Here is a 16,049-nt window from a genome sequence, read left to right as displayed (position 1 = left end):
GCTCGTTTATCACGACGATCGGTAGGGGGCGCTGCAACTTCAGCTGCTACATATCATAGAGTTTATGGAGAGGGCTCTCAGCAGTCGGCCAGCAGATGTGTATTACACAAAATAATTCAAAGCACACAGCAATCCCAGCACTAACATAGAATAGAACTGAATCGGTATTTGGTTTGGCAACTTTGTCACCTTCTACATACGAATTATATATTCTCCTCTTTTTCTAATTTAGGTGAGTTTACACATAACTCAACAAAAGGTGTTTCTATGAACTGAGACATCTAATTTGAGCTATTAAAATGTAAATAAACAAAGCAGCAGTCTGATATCCTTCACACACACGCACACACGCACATGCACAGTAATTAAAGTTCCCAGCAGTCACGGAAAAAACTCATGAGTAAGGAATGAATTGGATGTAAATATCGATACTATAAACAGTACCGGAATGATTTACAAATGTGACGCAAATCCATATCTGTAAATCACACACGCGCACAAACATTATAACTAAGGTGGCACATAGCCTACATAAACACAACCACACAGTGACTACAACACTCAATCACACATCTGACTAATGACACACCTTATCTAAAGTCTCTCTCTCTCTCTCTCTCTCTCTCTCTCTCTCATACACTGGGAAGCCCCCGTTATTGCGTCATAACGTACTGTTGCCATATCCTTACAAGCACAGGACAGTCATCTATACACTTGACATAAAATGAAAATAATAAATCATTTATACGGGATGGGGGGGGGGGGGGGGTAAATAAGCTATTTTAAAACATTACAGATAGAATAGCCTATAAAACGCGGAATAGAGCTCACGATGCAAACATTAGTTTAAGTCAATAAAGTGGCATACATGGTGCAGATGAACCAGGCCCAGCTGCCACGAGCCTTCTTGTGCGCGCGCCCGACTGATCTGAAACATAGATAATGAAGATGGTTTTTTTTATGTTAGTGTTTTTACCTATCAACATCAACACATGTTTATTATATTGTATTATAGCACTATTTTCTTATTTCATCATTTATTGCTGTTTTAATGGTCATACGCTAAAATGAATTTACGCAAAACCTGTTTATTTTGGGTTAAATGTTTCTTTCATGTTGAGCTGCTTTGCAGCAATGCAAAATTGTTAATATAATATAAACAAGATAAACTAAAACATGATGTTTTTCATCATCGTCTGTACACATCGCAGGTTGTTCCAAATAATTTGTGACCTCCAACTTACAGCGCGTGCGGTTTGATCATAACGGATGTGGTGCAAAGGACTGCTTGTTGAGTTGTGTTTGTGCGGAGATTGTGCAAATGCTCATGGCTCCCTCGGTCTTTTCCGTGGGAGGAGTCTGATCGTAGGTCGCTGTTGTTTCCGTTCACATGGAACGCGGAAACGTCCGGTAACGGTACGCGCGGACGTGGACTCGAATAACTTCGGGAATTAATGGCAACGAGGACGCGTCTTCACATCTGGTGTGTATCTCTTCTGTTTAATTTCGACTTCCTGGGGTACGTTACGTTCATTTAGGCTCAACTTCATGCTTGCGCACTCTGGCTGTGTCCCAAAACACAGCGAGCTGCCCAAGTTACCTAGACGGCATCACAGACGAGCGCAGCCTTTCTGAGACACAACCCGCAATGTTCATTCATCTTTTCGAAAAGATATATTTTTCTTCACATATGCTTACGTGTATTTCCTCATCGATTTCCCGCTCTCGATCAATTGTTTTTTTCCTTAATCGCGTGTAATTCCTTTTAAATCACTTATTTCGTGAAGTGAGTTGATTTTTGTAGTGATTCGCGCTGATGTTGAGATTTAACGGGCAGTGGTTTACACCTGAGCGCGCGGTCATGGGGCGCAGGTGAGATGGATGTGAAATACGCGCTCGAGCGCGTCGCGCGGATTGGATGAGGGTCCAGCCGGTTTGCTTTAACGATTTACGGTGACGCGCGGAGGGGCCCATTAAATCATCTCCCGGTCCCCACTGACACGAGAGAGAGAGAGAGAGAGAGAGAGAGAGAGGGAGAGAGAGCTAGCGATGTACGTATAGAGACCAGCAGTCAGTTAGCGGTGGTACCAGTACTGACGGACGTCTTGTATGTCTGTTTAACTTTGTGGTTCTGTTGCAGTAACGCCTGTCTAAACCGGACCTAAAAGAGAACCGAACCTGCGCCGGGATTATGTAAGTAGAAAAACAGCTATTACCTGTTTAACAGCACACACCTGCATAAACATTTAATGCATTCTGATTTCTTAATATTTCTTTGTGGGTATGCATTTGTCATAAAAAAGATATATATATTTATGTTCATACCTAACCTATATTTACATTTTCAAATATGTGTCTATATACAGATTTTTCTTTTGGTATGTGATGTTTTGTGTGAAATGCCCATGTTTTTTGTGTGTTGGTTCGAATTAATCGCAGTTAAGTGACTAATTGGCCACTTACTCTCTGTCCATAGATTATTTGATCAGATCTGTGGCCCTCTGCGGCCCCTCTTCAGCTCGGTGTCTCTCTCTGGACCCCCATAGAATTCATCACTCACTTAAAATCCGATTTATAACCACCCAGGGACAATGTAAGTAGAAGAACAGCCATGGGTTTAATATCATGATACGTTCCTTGAAATAATGAATCAGCACTCCGTGTGTGTATGTTGTTTGAGAGATTTCTTTTTTGTTATTTTAACCCGCACTCCCTGTTTAAAGGCGTGGCTGTGAATAGATGTTTGTTAATGTGTTTATTTATTGGTTTGCGGGTCAGTTTTGGCTATGTATGTATGTGGACAAAATAACTTGATTAAGCTAATGCATCTGAATTTTGTGGGGACTTTGTGGTCAAGAGCTCCATAAACAGACAAACAGTACTATTATAAAATCTATGGGGTAGCATCAACAATATTTAAAATCAATTGTGTATTTGGGGTTTATTCTCAACACAGTTACAGGACTCACTAACTCTCTGCCAGTAGATCATTTTTTGGGGTCTTCGCTCCCCTGTGGCCCATCCAGATCAGTCTCTCTCCGGACGATCACGGCATTGATCACTTTCTCATAATCCGATTTCCTCCTGCACAAATTATGAAGCGGTTCTGGAGCGCCGGGGATTGAAGGCACTCTTTACCCTTTAAATCAATAAGGAGGGTTTGGAGACATGAGTCTAATGAAATCCAAAGATGCTGTAATTTTGCCCTAATGCATCTCGGGGAAATTAAAGCGCACGTTTTGTGATGCTCAGATAAGCGGGATGGAGATTTGATCTGTACTGGAGCGTTTTGAGATGATGTCGGTGTTTTTGGACCCGCAGCACTAAGAGCACTAATTGGGTTTTCCATCATTTCGTATAGGCTCGGCTTAGACTCTGAGACTGTCCCGAGACAAATGAAGCATCTGTTTCCTGCTTTCAGTCCACAGCGTGTGTGTCATGTTTTGCATTGTTATTCCCAGTTTGATGAAGGAAGACTAGGCATTCATTATGCGTGTGAGGGGGTGTTTGTGTATCAATTCTAGACACACAACATAAAAACTGAAATTAAAACAAAAAACTAAAATTTGTTTAAGTATCAGAGAGAGGGTTTGATATATGAAAAACAAAACGTTGATTTGACACAGAGTCTTACGAAAAAAAATGTTTGATATCACCCCTTTGATATTTGTGTGTGAAGCCCTGAAAAATGTATCATTGAATGAGCGAATATTTATTTAATATCTAATTCTGAATTTGGCTTTGACTCAGCGGAGTGTGTGTGATGTATGTTGCAGGGGTGACAGTGGAGAGATGGTCTCTGTCCAACACCATTACTCTCTTTTTCTCTCTCTCTCTCCTTCTTTCCCTCTTGGCACGGGATCTTTCATTCATTCATCGGCCTTGGTTTCATTTTAACATTGGAAGAAGCATTTTAAATTGAATCAAGCCATACAGATGCTCTATTTCCTTTGCTCTGGTAAAACTGGTAAAACCAATAATCTGTCTGCGGTCACATTTCGTTTGCAGTTTAGAGTCTAGTGGCATCTCAGGGACATGGGATTTATTCAGTCAGTGAGTGATGATTTTTGGGATGTCTGTTAGGGACGTTGTCTTCATGCTGTTCCATAAAGAAATATCTTACAGCACCTTTAATACACAGTGTGTTATTCCTGATGTGCATTTATGGTCATTTTGCAACGGCTACATATGTAGCGTTCAGGGTCGCTGCGGTCCTTTTTATGAAGGAAATAAAACCCTTTTTATGGTATAATTTATGACACAAAAACAGTATGATTTACATTCAGTCGCAAATGCTAGAGATTGTATTATACGGTACACATTTTCATATTGAATTGTACCTGATTTGCACTCGAATCGCATCCACTAAAAGTAAGCATAAATGTATCTTTATCGCACCAATCTCTGATTCATTTCAGGAAGTTATTTCACTATCATGAAGTCATTTTATTGGAGATTAAATGTTAAAGTTCTAGAAATATAGCAAATAATATATAGCACATTGTTGACAAATATTACATCAACTTTGAAAAAAACTAATTCAGATGCATTCATTCCATCTTCTATCAGTGCTCTCTTTCTCTCTCTCCCTCAGGTTTCCATTTTCATTTCATTTCTTTTTTTTTATTCGTACTCCTTGTGCCCCTAAAGCTGTCATGTAGTAAAAACACTTGCAGGAGTGTTTTATGGAGTCTGATAATAAGCTGAGTGAACGTCTGATGAAATGAGAGCAGGTGGTTCAAACATTGAGTAATTTTCTCTCTATCTCTCTCTCCCTCTCTCTCTTTGCAGGATTCTTCTGGTCTTCACGTTTTTCTGTGTTTGCGTTTTAAGGATGGGGGGCTTCTCCGTATCTGCCACTCAGACGGCGCTGCAGTCAGGTGAGACAGATTAACCCGATGTGATTGGTCAATCTGCTGAAGGTCGTTGTGCGGGTGAAGGATGCATCCTCTGTCACTGCCTCGCCCTGAGACAAGATCCATCCTCCAAATCTATTACCAACCAATCAAATCTCACATTTAAATAATTGATCCAATCACCAGACTCATGTTATAGTTTCCCACCAATCAGCCGAGGTCTCCAGAGGTCTGTGGGGATCTCCTGCTCGCTCGTAAATTATAGTGCCGTATGTACATAGCCGCAGAAATAATTCTGAATCTTCTAGAAAAAGAATGACGTTGAAAGAATGTTTCTGGAAGTTTGGATTATTAGTCCAGTCTCACAATGGAAATGTTGTGCTTGTCATTTTTAGTTTTTCCTTCACAGCAAAATCGCAAGTGTTAAAAAGGTCAAGAGAGTTTGTTTGACATTTTAAAAACTGGGGATTTTCCAGTGCAGTGAATCTTTTTTTCAGTGAATTTGTGCAGCACACTCTTAAAAAAAGGTGCTTTAAAAGGTTCTTTCATGCCATAGAAGAACATTTTGGTTCAACAAAGAAGCTTAAACATCTGAAGAGCCGTTCTGTTTCACAAAAAGTAAGAAAGAGACGGTTCTTTAAGAAACCTTTGACTGAATGGCTGTTTGTGGGACCATAATGGTTCTTCTGTCGCATGGCTGTGATGAACCTTTAAAGCATCTTTAGTGTGTAAGAGTGCAGGTATCTTTAGAGGAGACTTTTAGAGAGTCTTGTTAACATGAATCTTCACAAGAATTCAAAGAGTTAATGAAATCCACCCATGCTGTTTACTGACAACTAAGACTCCTCAAAGTCGTCGACGAGAAAAACAACACGTATGACAGTTTTCTAAAATGAGGTCAGGACAACCAGTTGTTTTTTCCGTTGTTAGTTTTACAGCGTTTCCTTTTGAGACCATGTAGGTTTAGATGTTTAAAGGGGAAGTGTGTGTTGTACACTGATGGTTTCGTAAGTATGAGACAAAGACTGCTGTTTTGATACCTCACTGCCTGTTCAGTGACTTTATTGATGGAGAAGTGATGGAGAAGTGTGACTTCTTAGGAAACTTCTAAGGAAATTCAAGCGAACTTTAGAGACAAACAATCAAATATGTAATGCTTTAATCTCAAGTTTAGTAATGAAGGGATTTGTTATAGTAAAGGGAAAGATATACTTCAAAGTATTGCATTACTAATTGTGTTATTTCAGTGTACTTTTTTCACACCTGACTGATGTGTTTTTTAAAATAACTGAGAAGTTTGTTTTGCAATAGTGTTGATCACTATAACCTGTTCTGACAGTTTTGTCGGATGCATGATCACTCTTTAAAATAAAGGTTCTTAACAGTAATGCCAAATGTTTGGTTCAACAAAGAACCATTCAGTCAAAGGTTCTTGACAGAACCATCTATTTAATTCCTTTTTTGATCTAAAGAACCTTTTTTTGCCACAAAGAACCTTTTGCCAGCCAAAAAGGTTCTTTGAATATTAAATGTTCTTTATGGAACCATTTAGAGAAAAAAAACTTTTTTTTAAGAGTGTGCTTACCCCGAAGTTAACTTCCACTCCGTGTTTGGTTTTAATATATTTATTTATTTTACATTCATGTTAATTTGTATAAATATTTTATTTTAAATTTATTGTTTTAATTTAAATTAAACACCTCACCAGTTTTTGTGTCTTTGCTGAGGTCTACTCGGCCCACCACATAATGTTTGTTTGGCCGCTGAACAAGGTTATTTTAGTTTACTAAAATTAAAATTTTGATTTAATTTATTCTGTTAAGTGAAACTAAATAAAACATTGACTTTAAAATTGTTGGAAAACTTAATCTAAATGAAAATTTTAAATGTTGCCTCAAAACAATAATATAAAATCATTTGAAAGCACTAAAACCATAAAAAAAAGAAGTAAAATTAATTCATCTTATTTAGCAAATTAAAACACAATTATTATTTTTATATAAGACACAACAAAAGCATACACAAAAATGACTTAAACTAAAACCGGACATAAATCTAAACGACAATAAATCTAAAAATAAAAGTTAATTTCAATTATTAATAAAACTAAACAATAATAACTATGCCATGGTCAACCATACAACCTAATTTTTTTATTATTTAATTTCAAATCAGAATGTTGATTCATCAGTTCATAAAAAAACTTCATCTAGGTTTTCAAAAAAGTAACTTTAATATTACTGTGAATATTTATAATGTAGAAGCATTACTTTATTTGTTCTTTATCATATGAAAGCATCTTATCCAGACTCGTCTTATCATTATCATATCTCTTTTTTTGTTCCGTGAATGCAGTATTTTCAGGTTTTGTACAAATTTGTAGTGTGAGCTGTGCTGTTAAATGTCATAATAGTTAAATGCGCATGTGCAGGTGTGTGTAAAGTGTAGGTCACGGGATTATGGGCTGGTTGGACCTCTGGAAAGCGGGGTTAATTAAAAATGCTTCCCACCACAGGCCGGGTAACGGATTGTTCCAGAAAGGGTCATTTATAATGTTCTGTAGCTGTGTGTGTGTGCACGTGTACTGAGACACTCTTAATGGGAAGACTAATCCCCCCACAGTCGAAAAGTGACAGACCAATTACACACACACAACGTTACCCCACCTCACTCTCTACCCCACCCACCCCTCATTCTGTCCGTCTCACAGACACTTCTAGACATCACCTGCCTGTTTGTCTCTGCGTGTGTGTGTGATTTGGTTTGCATGCATGATGTGAAAGAGGTGTGTGTGCACGCATGTGTGTTGTGCGATTGAATTTGAGAAGGTAATTTATTTAAATTGAGTCTGACATTAGCAGGGTCAGCATTTCACTGCAAAACTGAAATAAATCACCTTATCTTTCATTTATTTTACTGAAATTGGGTTTGCGTTCATGTTTTGGTTATGTCGAGTGTGTGTGTGTGAGAGAGAGAGAGAGAGAGAGAGAGAGAGATAGAGCTGTTGGATATTCATTTTTTTATTGATGCATTAGTTGCTGATGTGTGAGTTTTAAGATGTAATTGATTCAGCCTTTTTAATGTTTTAATTTTAACACCATGTTCATGTCATAAATTTGATAGCTCAATTACCAAATATCGATTTGCTTGCAGCAATGTGTGTGTGTGTGTGTGTGTGTTTGAGTGTGTTTTTTTTAAGAGAGTGTGTATATGTGCAAGTCCAGATTTTTATAGTTCAGAAATTGCTCTTTCATAGTTCAAGTGGTTTAATGAAGTTCTCAGTTGTTGAAGTGTCGGTGTCAGGTCAGAGCACAACTGTGATCAATTCAACATGTTGGAATGCTTTACCACACTGAAATTCTACAGGAGACACATGTGAGGTTACTGGGCCGTTCTGTGAATGTGTGTGTGTGTGTGTGTGTGTGTACTAATTTAGCTATATTTGTGATTTTCCTCAGTACCACAGTGTACTACTTATGAACCCCCATTGTACTGTTCCTCACTAGATAAAAGGCTCATCATTTGGTCAACTGCTGTTTTTCATTTCAATCCTTGCACTTATTTGTGTGATTATTATGTTTAAATGTGTTGGGATAGTGATAGGGGATAGAATATATCATAAGCCTGATATAAAACCAGTAGTAGTCTATGCAAGGGTTTTCAAACTTAATAGTGCCAGGGACCCCCAGATAAGATGAAACTTATGTGAGGGACCACCTTTCTAAAATACACATCCATCTGTATTTTTTATGTGTAAAGAAAAATTTGAACTAAATAGTAAATTAGGAGTTATAAAGAAAACATATTTCTTCCACTCTTGTGTGTATATAACCCTGAGGAGACATGTACGTGTTCGTTTTGGATGTGCAGTGATTTTTGTGCGTTTCATATTTGCAGTGATGTTAATCTCATTTTGTTTTTTGGGTGTGTTTCAGACGTGCCGTGTTATGACTGGGGTGTGTGGAGTGTCGGTTCGGTGCGTGTGTATGACGGTGAGGTGGCGCCGCTTTACTGTCCTCTCTTCTCTCATCCGACGCTCTACAGCTACAGTCAGACTCAGAACAGCAGTCTTTCTCTACTGTGGTACAGACACAAAAACACACACGATCTGGAACAACCCATCAACCTAAAGCTACGCACACTGCACAAAGACAGAGAATACCTCTGGATCCAACCGGCCACAGTGGAGGATGCTGGACTGTACATCTGTATGCTACGGTAAACGCACACACATACACATGCAGATTAACACAGTAGGAAAAGATGCATATTTTGAAAGTTGACTGGTTGATTTAGCTGAATCGACAGCAGCGAAATCGAGCCTCAAACCAAACCTGTATGAGTTTCATTCTTCTGCAGAACCACATGAGAGTGAATAAATGTGCCTAAATGTGCTAGATGTGTATGTAACACAGAGTTTGTAGTAAATCTTAAATATCTCTTCCTTAATTGTTACAGATTTTAATCAATAAATATTACATTTTAATCATATTACATTACAATCACCATGTGTGTAGAAATTTCGATTGAACACGGAGTGTTTGCAGAAGACGGGATGTAAAATCTTTATATGCGTGTTGTAGGAACATTTCGACGTGTGTGAAGATCGGTGTGCAGCTGGAGGTCATTCAGCGGGACGGAGACTGTGACATCGGAGCTCGGCCTCATTTAAACCTGTCTGTCCCAATCCAGAGCGATCGAACCCTCAGCTGTCCCGACCTGCACACGCTCACACTGCCAAACAGCACATACTCTGTCACCTGGTACCACGTGAGTCCCACTGCGTGTGATTGTGTCCTTCATCTATAGAACTTTTTCTACATTTAAGAGCATCTTTATCTAAAGTGACGCACAAAGAATCAGCCATTATGGAGTTGCAGTTATTTTTATTTTATCCTTCAACAAGCAATTCTCTCTCTCTCTCTCTCTCTCTCTCTCTCTATATAGATGTGCAGCGCTGTTGTGTTTTCATCTCTATCATCACTTGAGGTGAAGGGAGATGATGTTGTAATCCACCTGATGATGGAGGCTTTTGCGGGTCTCTACACGTGTGTGGTTTCATATCAGATGAACGGACGCAAGCTCAATTTCACACGCACAATAAACATCAAAGCTATTGGTAAGAGACTCGCCATCTCGTCTTATGTCTTCAATCTATTCATCTGAATGAATGAATGTTTTTAAAGTTTAACATGCTATCATCTTCTTTCTATCTTTCGCGCGTGCACACATGCGCCTCCTGTCTCTTTCTCTTTATCTAGTTTAGTTTAGTTTAGAAGTGTTCATTATGAGCATAACAAAAACTATAGTATTTGTATTTACACAGCTTTAGCAGCTAAGCTGTGTAGTGTAGTGTACAATAAGAGTAAAAACACTGAATGCTTATAAAGCAAAATGTCAGAAGGACAGAATTAAACATATTATTCAATAATAAAATCATACAATACACAAGTAAAGAATGTACTCAAATTGTGTCATTTTGTTTTCCTAACAGAATAGACAGTTTATTGTTTTCAAAATGTCTTTCTATTGTAGTTCCCAATGTTGGTAGTAAAGTTCCTGTGATTCTAAACCCTGCAAAAGATCAGATTTACTCTGTGACTGTGGGTGAGTGCCGCTGTTTTTTGCTCTTTCACACATGCTATTGTTTGACTCTCGGCTGACTAACATGTCGATGTGTTGATGTTTCAGGGAAAAGGGCGAAACTGTTCTGTCAGACGCATCTCCCGTACCTGGATCAAGACAAACCGGAAGTTTGGTGGACCATTGATGGGAAAACCGTGGAACAACTCGGCGACCCACGGTTCAGCTCACCTGAGGCCACGTACGCTGGGCACCATCACACATTTGTGCTTCTCTGTGTCTGTCGTTAGGTCTGTGTGTTCTACTAATGTGTGTGTGTGTGTGTGTAGGGTTGTATCAGAATATCACGGGGATGAAACCAAAGAGCGGCTCCTGTTCGTGGATGATTTCTCCTCTGATGACCTGCTGAGGGAGTTGAGCTGCTCGGCTAGAAACAGTAAAGGGTTCAACAGCAGCAGAGCTGAACTCAAATTAGAAGGTAAATACACACAACACTACATTTTGATAATTTTTTACTTAAGTGTATTTATGTAGAACTTTTTTTTTTTAAATGTTGCATTGTACACCAGCTTTACATGAACAAAAAGAAAACAGGAAAATTATTACATGTACATACAAAGAAGAATAAAATACATAGTATTATGTGAAACATGTAGTGGGGTAATATATCATCATTTTAGACATTAGATAAAGTTTTACTATGTGAAAATGTTACTGAAATTAATTGAAAATAAATCTGAACTAGCAAAATGTCATGCTGATGCTTATTAGAAATCGAAAAATGTAATGTTGTCATTTCATCTTAATAGTTTTATTTATATTTAAAGGAACAGTTCACTCAAAAATGACAATTCTATCTTCATTTACTTTCCCCTTAAGTTTCCCCTTACATGCATTCGTCCAAATATCTTTCTCTGTGCTCATTAGAACAAAGAAATGTTTCCAGATTGGAAACAACCCGAAGGTGAGTAAATGATGACAGAATTTTTTGAGTGAACTGTTCCTTTAAGGTTGTACGATATTGAAGAAAAATGAAATATGCAAAAACTTGAAAAGTGATTTACGTAATGCGCTACAATAATGCTTTAAGCTGGTGAAATCAACTTGAACTATATTTAAAATAAGTTGTAGTTTGATTGTTCTTATTCAGTTGTGATGTCTCATGCGGTTTTTCTACCTTCTCCATTAAGTATTACAATTTATTGTGATGTTTTTCCCCCACAGGAAATGTTTGATTGTTGTTTTATCTTACTTCATTACGTATTCAGAAGCGTTAGGGTTCTGGGGTGCCATTTTGTTTTTGTAAACTTCCTTTATCATTGTTTTTTCTCTTAGTAAGGAACTTTAGGACAGTAGTTTGTCTTTTGTTTCTTTTTCTTTGGAAGAGGTAATCTAGTAACAATGGGTTTAGTTAGCTGCCCCGTTATGTTTATGATTTTAGCTCTAACTCATCTCCACAAGAGATATGCTTGTTAAAGAACTTGTTTTGAGAATGTATTTATGTTTCTGTGTTTATTAATGATTAATACAATTTTTACAAATGTATTATAAATCAGAACCTGGATTCTGGACGGCACCGTAAAACATTCGGAATTGGATCAGGCAATTAACATAGTTTGAAAGTGACATAGGATACGAAATATAAAATATTGGGAAAAATAACACCTTCCCGTCTGACAGGCAATTTTGCAAAAACATTGACATAATAATGAATCTTTTTTCAAGTCAAATAAATAATGACTAAATACAATTTATAACGTGAGTAAAAAATGGCTCACTATTTGGTAGGTATTTCGTCAAAATCCCCCTTTTTATTCAGGCTGTTTTAACTGCTTTATAATGCACTTGTAAATGACTTATTAATCATTAATGAACACATTTATAAATGCTTTATGAAGGGAACCTTTATGTAAAGCGTTACCATTATCATCATTCATTTACTGTGATATGCATATTTTCAATATTTCATTAAATATTCGTATTGTTTATTAATGAGTTACTGGACCTTTCTGTAGACTAACCCAAACCCTAAATAACAACAAAATGTTTTTTTAATTTATAATCAATGGTTTATTTGTGGACGTGCCTGAAAGGTTATTTTCTCTCATTTGTTTCACCGTGTCTATCTGTTTATACAGAGTATGTGCCCACAATCGAGTTAGGCTGTGGATTGGGTGTGACTCTTGCTCTCATGTTGATGATGTTTGTCATCTATCACGTGTTCTGGCTGGAGCTTCTGTTGGTCTATCGCTCCTGGTTCGGCTCTGATGAGAGATACACAGGTGAGAACACACACATAAATCCACACTCTTATGCCTGTGGTCTTTTGTGATCCGAGATGAAACGCATCTGTTATTTTACAGACGACAAGCAGTACGACGTGTACATCTCATATGCACGAAACAGCGAAGAAGAGGAGTTTGTGCTGTCGACACTGCGTCGGGTTCTAGAGACCGAGTTCGGTTACTCCGTGTGCGTTTTCGACAGAGACAGTCTCCCTGGAGGAAGTGAGTTATGCGTGTGTGAGTTTGCATGTCTGAGCGCGTGTGACAGTATTAACGTGTATCTGTGTGTGTAGCTATAACAGACGATACGCTGAGGTTTGTGGGTCTGAGTCGCAGGCTGGTGGTTGTTGTGAGTCCGTGCAGCGCAGTGCGCGGGACTCAGGCCCTGTTAGAGCTGCAGGCCGGTCTGACCAGCATGATTCAGGGCGGCAGTCTCAGGGTGGTTCTGATCCAGTTCAAACCGGTCCGGAGGCAGAGCTGGGTAAAAGAGCTCCGTCGGGCCCGTCTGGCGCTGACGCTCATACGGTGGAAGGGAGAGAAATCGGCTCCCGTTTCCTCACGGTTCTGGAAAGAACTACAGCTGGAACTGCCTATAAGACGACACACACAACACACAGCACTGACAAAGAACACAGACACACAACTCACAGACAAGAACTCAAACATACCCATCATGCACACGGAAAACACATATACCGGAAAACAGAAACTGAAAGATTCTTGCTCTTCATGTGCTGTGTAGTACACAATTGCCTTCATAAAGGAACATTATTTAATACGCAGTTTTTTTATTTATATGTACATAAAAGGTTTAAAGGCTTATTCTACCGTATGTTGCTATGCAACAAAAATATCCATCAGCTATTAGTGCTGTGCAGAGATGCAATTGTAGTTCGGTGAGGTTATATTTATCATAAACTACAACTATCATCCAATCAGCATCCAGCGCTATCCGTTTAAAAAACAGTATTGTGGAATGGTGCTTTCAAATGTCATGTTGTATTTTATATATTTTGGGACAGATCGTCGTGTCATTCATTCATGTTTCATCTTCATATTTTATCTTTGCATGTTTGTTTTGAATTTATGTTGTTGTTTTGAATGATCATGTCATGTCCAGTATGCTCTGTGAACATATTTACATGATAAATAAATGTTTTAATTTTGTACAATCATGCTTCATTCATTTCATTGTCAGAAACCACAACCAAACACGTGTTCACAAGATGAAGACATATTAAGTTCAGAAACCTGAAAAACTTTGATTACCCTGAGCCTTGAACTTTTAAGCGCAATCTTGCATTATATATAATCTACACAAAGACTAAACCATGGATCTTTGATATTGTATACATACTGTATATACAGTATATTTTCAGAAATGGCAAACATGTGTAAAATTACCCATGAAAAAAGAATGTCTCACATGCTATTCCAATTCAGTTTTGCTTCGTAATCATTTAATCACCTGATTTTTTATTCATCAGAACAAAGAAATGTTTAAAGCAAAATTTCCTACTTTTGTAGTCAATAGTGGCCAAGAACTGTTTAGTAACAATCATTCTTTCAAACATATATCTCGGTGTTTACTTGAAGGTGAGTAAATGATGACAGAATTTTTATTTTTGATTGAAGTGTCCTTTTAAGTTTAAAAAGCACGTTTTTGCAGTATCTCTCCGCCACCCCACCGCGTCTATTTTTGTTGGCTCCTATCCCAGGTAGCCTAGTGGTAGCCTACTTTGATCCGGTGCGGGCCCAATACCCAGCCCTTCCCTCATACAGCTCGACAAATATGAATTGTTACGTATTCGCGTGAATTCGTTAAGTATCAGTTGTCGTTTAGAACGCCTGCGCTCGCAGATCGGCTCTCGTTGAAAACGAATGACTTCTGGTCACTTTGCTGTGTGAACAGGTGCATGAAGCTGAATGCTTGGCTCTCTGTGTTTGTGTGTACTCATAAGTGCAGGAGATGGTTAGAGCTAGTTAATAATACCGTCTTTTTTCCCCCTTGTGCCTTCACATGGTCAGAAAGATGAAAGTTCAAATGAAGTGTTTGGTTCCAAAATGAGAACTCGATTTTTGAGCTATTTTAATCACAAAAGTGTAGATGATCAGATCTGATGGGTTTGGTGCTCACGTGCAGGGATGAATTATGAATTCAAAGGGCCCAGTGGCCAGTTCCTCCAAGGTCATGGCAGCTGGAGACTCTAGCTTGGCATCCATGGTGGCTGGAGACTCTAGCTTGGCATCCATGGTGGCTGGAGACTCTAGCTTGGCATCCATGGTGGCTGGAGACTCTAGCTTAGCGGCCATGGCGGCTGGAGACTCTGGCTTAGCGGCCATGGCGATTGGACTGGCCACCATCAGCGTGGAACCTACAAGTTAACCGCCCCCCCAAAAAATACTTCGCCCACATGCCAAGCTCTACAAAGTCCACCGATCTCTCTTGAGAATCAAACGGGTCAAACTGTGATTGAAGTGGTTCGTTTAAGTTTATGCAGTAAAAAACAATGAGTGACTTATCCTTGGTATGAATCTCAAGTGAGCAGGAGCCCTGGCAGAGCATTAGGAGTCGCATCTCCAGGTGCCAAAACACTGCTGGATCCATTTTTGGTAGTGAACATCACTATGGCCCTTGTGATGTTTGACACCGAGGCTTCGAAGCTTGTTTAAAAAAACAGAGCATCTCACATTGAAGCCCTGTATAGGAGCAGACTCGTTTCGCCATAACCACGTGATCTTTGACGTCTACTATTAAAAGTTTGGTTTCCAATCGATCTCGCGCTACTGTGATGTCATACGCCTGTCGGATCTTGCAGGGCCGCATCAAGTCGAAAAAGCCTATTCACGAACCCTTGATAGCTCAGATCTCGATTGTCTATTTCGCTTCAGTAGTGAATTGGGACTAATACTGTCACGTATGAAAGAATATTCCAAAGGCAGCAAAAGTAGGAAATAATTCAGAAATAACCTCGCACTGTTGAACACTGTTCCTGTTCCTTATTAGAAATCCTTAGATTGTTCTATTACCCATAAACAGTGTTGGGTGTAACTAGCTACTAAGTAATTAGTTACTGTATTTTAATTACTTTTCCCTTGAAAAAGTAAAGTAAGGGATTACTCATGTTTTCTATAATTTAAATACAGTTACTTTTGATGTAATTAAACTAAATACTTTGTGAAATATATGCCTGTGCAATAGCGTAATTGACTTCAAAATTCAAAGTCTTACTTCAAAATCTGTGCTCACATCCGTAATATTTTGGTCAGTTAATAATATTAATTATTTGAATGAATTCAATAAGCCGTTTCATGTCTATCCTTG

At 38.5% G+C, this 16,049-nt stretch overlaps 1 protein-coding gene across 2 annotated transcripts; it reads left to right on the top strand.

Moving 5' to 3' along the window:
• The first annotated feature begins 1,309 nt into the window (after positions 1-1,309).
• LOC130429068 (interleukin-1 receptor accessory protein) lies at positions 1,310-13,896 on the top strand. 2 transcript variants are annotated; one of them, XM_056757436.1, is made up of 13 exons: positions 1,310-1,483; positions 2,141-2,193; positions 2,477-2,593; positions 4,792-4,880; positions 8,792-9,074; positions 9,440-9,626; positions 9,804-9,975; positions 10,392-10,463; positions 10,548-10,680; positions 10,769-10,917; positions 12,578-12,721; positions 12,803-12,946; positions 13,018-13,896. In XM_056757436.1, coding segments are annotated over exons 3-13 (1,824 nt in total). In that variant the 5' UTR covers positions 1,310-1,483; positions 2,141-2,193; positions 2,477-2,591; the 3' UTR covers positions 13,467-13,896. The 2 variants fall into 2 exon arrangements, with proteins under 2 accessions (XP_056613414.1, XP_056613415.1); XM_056757437.1 differs by lacking the exon at positions 1,310-1,483 and adding an exon at positions 1,522-2,051.
• Positions 13,897-16,049: the final 2,153 nt, after the last annotated feature.

Source organism: Triplophysa dalaica, chromosome 9 (genome assembly GCF_015846415.1).
Source record: "Triplophysa dalaica isolate WHDGS20190420 chromosome 9, ASM1584641v1, whole genome shotgun sequence".
Lineage (NCBI taxonomy): Eukaryota > Metazoa > Chordata > Actinopteri > Cypriniformes > Nemacheilidae > Triplophysa > Triplophysa dalaica.
The sequence above is the reverse complement of the archived record's forward strand: the minus strand, read 5'-3'. Positions and strand labels throughout refer to the sequence as shown.

What these genes read in the sequence shown, in the direction of transcription:
- LOC130429068 (XM_056757436.1), top strand. An exon ending in AATAAACATCAAAGCTATTG is followed by an intron (nt 9,976 to 10,391) that starts GTAAGAGACTCG and finishes TTTCTATTGTAG; the next exon opens with TTCCCAATGTTGGTAGTAAA. An exon ending in GATTTACTCTGTGACTGTGG is followed by an intron (nt 10,464 to 10,547) that starts GTGAGTGCCGCT and finishes TTGATGTTTCAG; the next exon opens with GGAAAAGGGCGAAACTGTTC.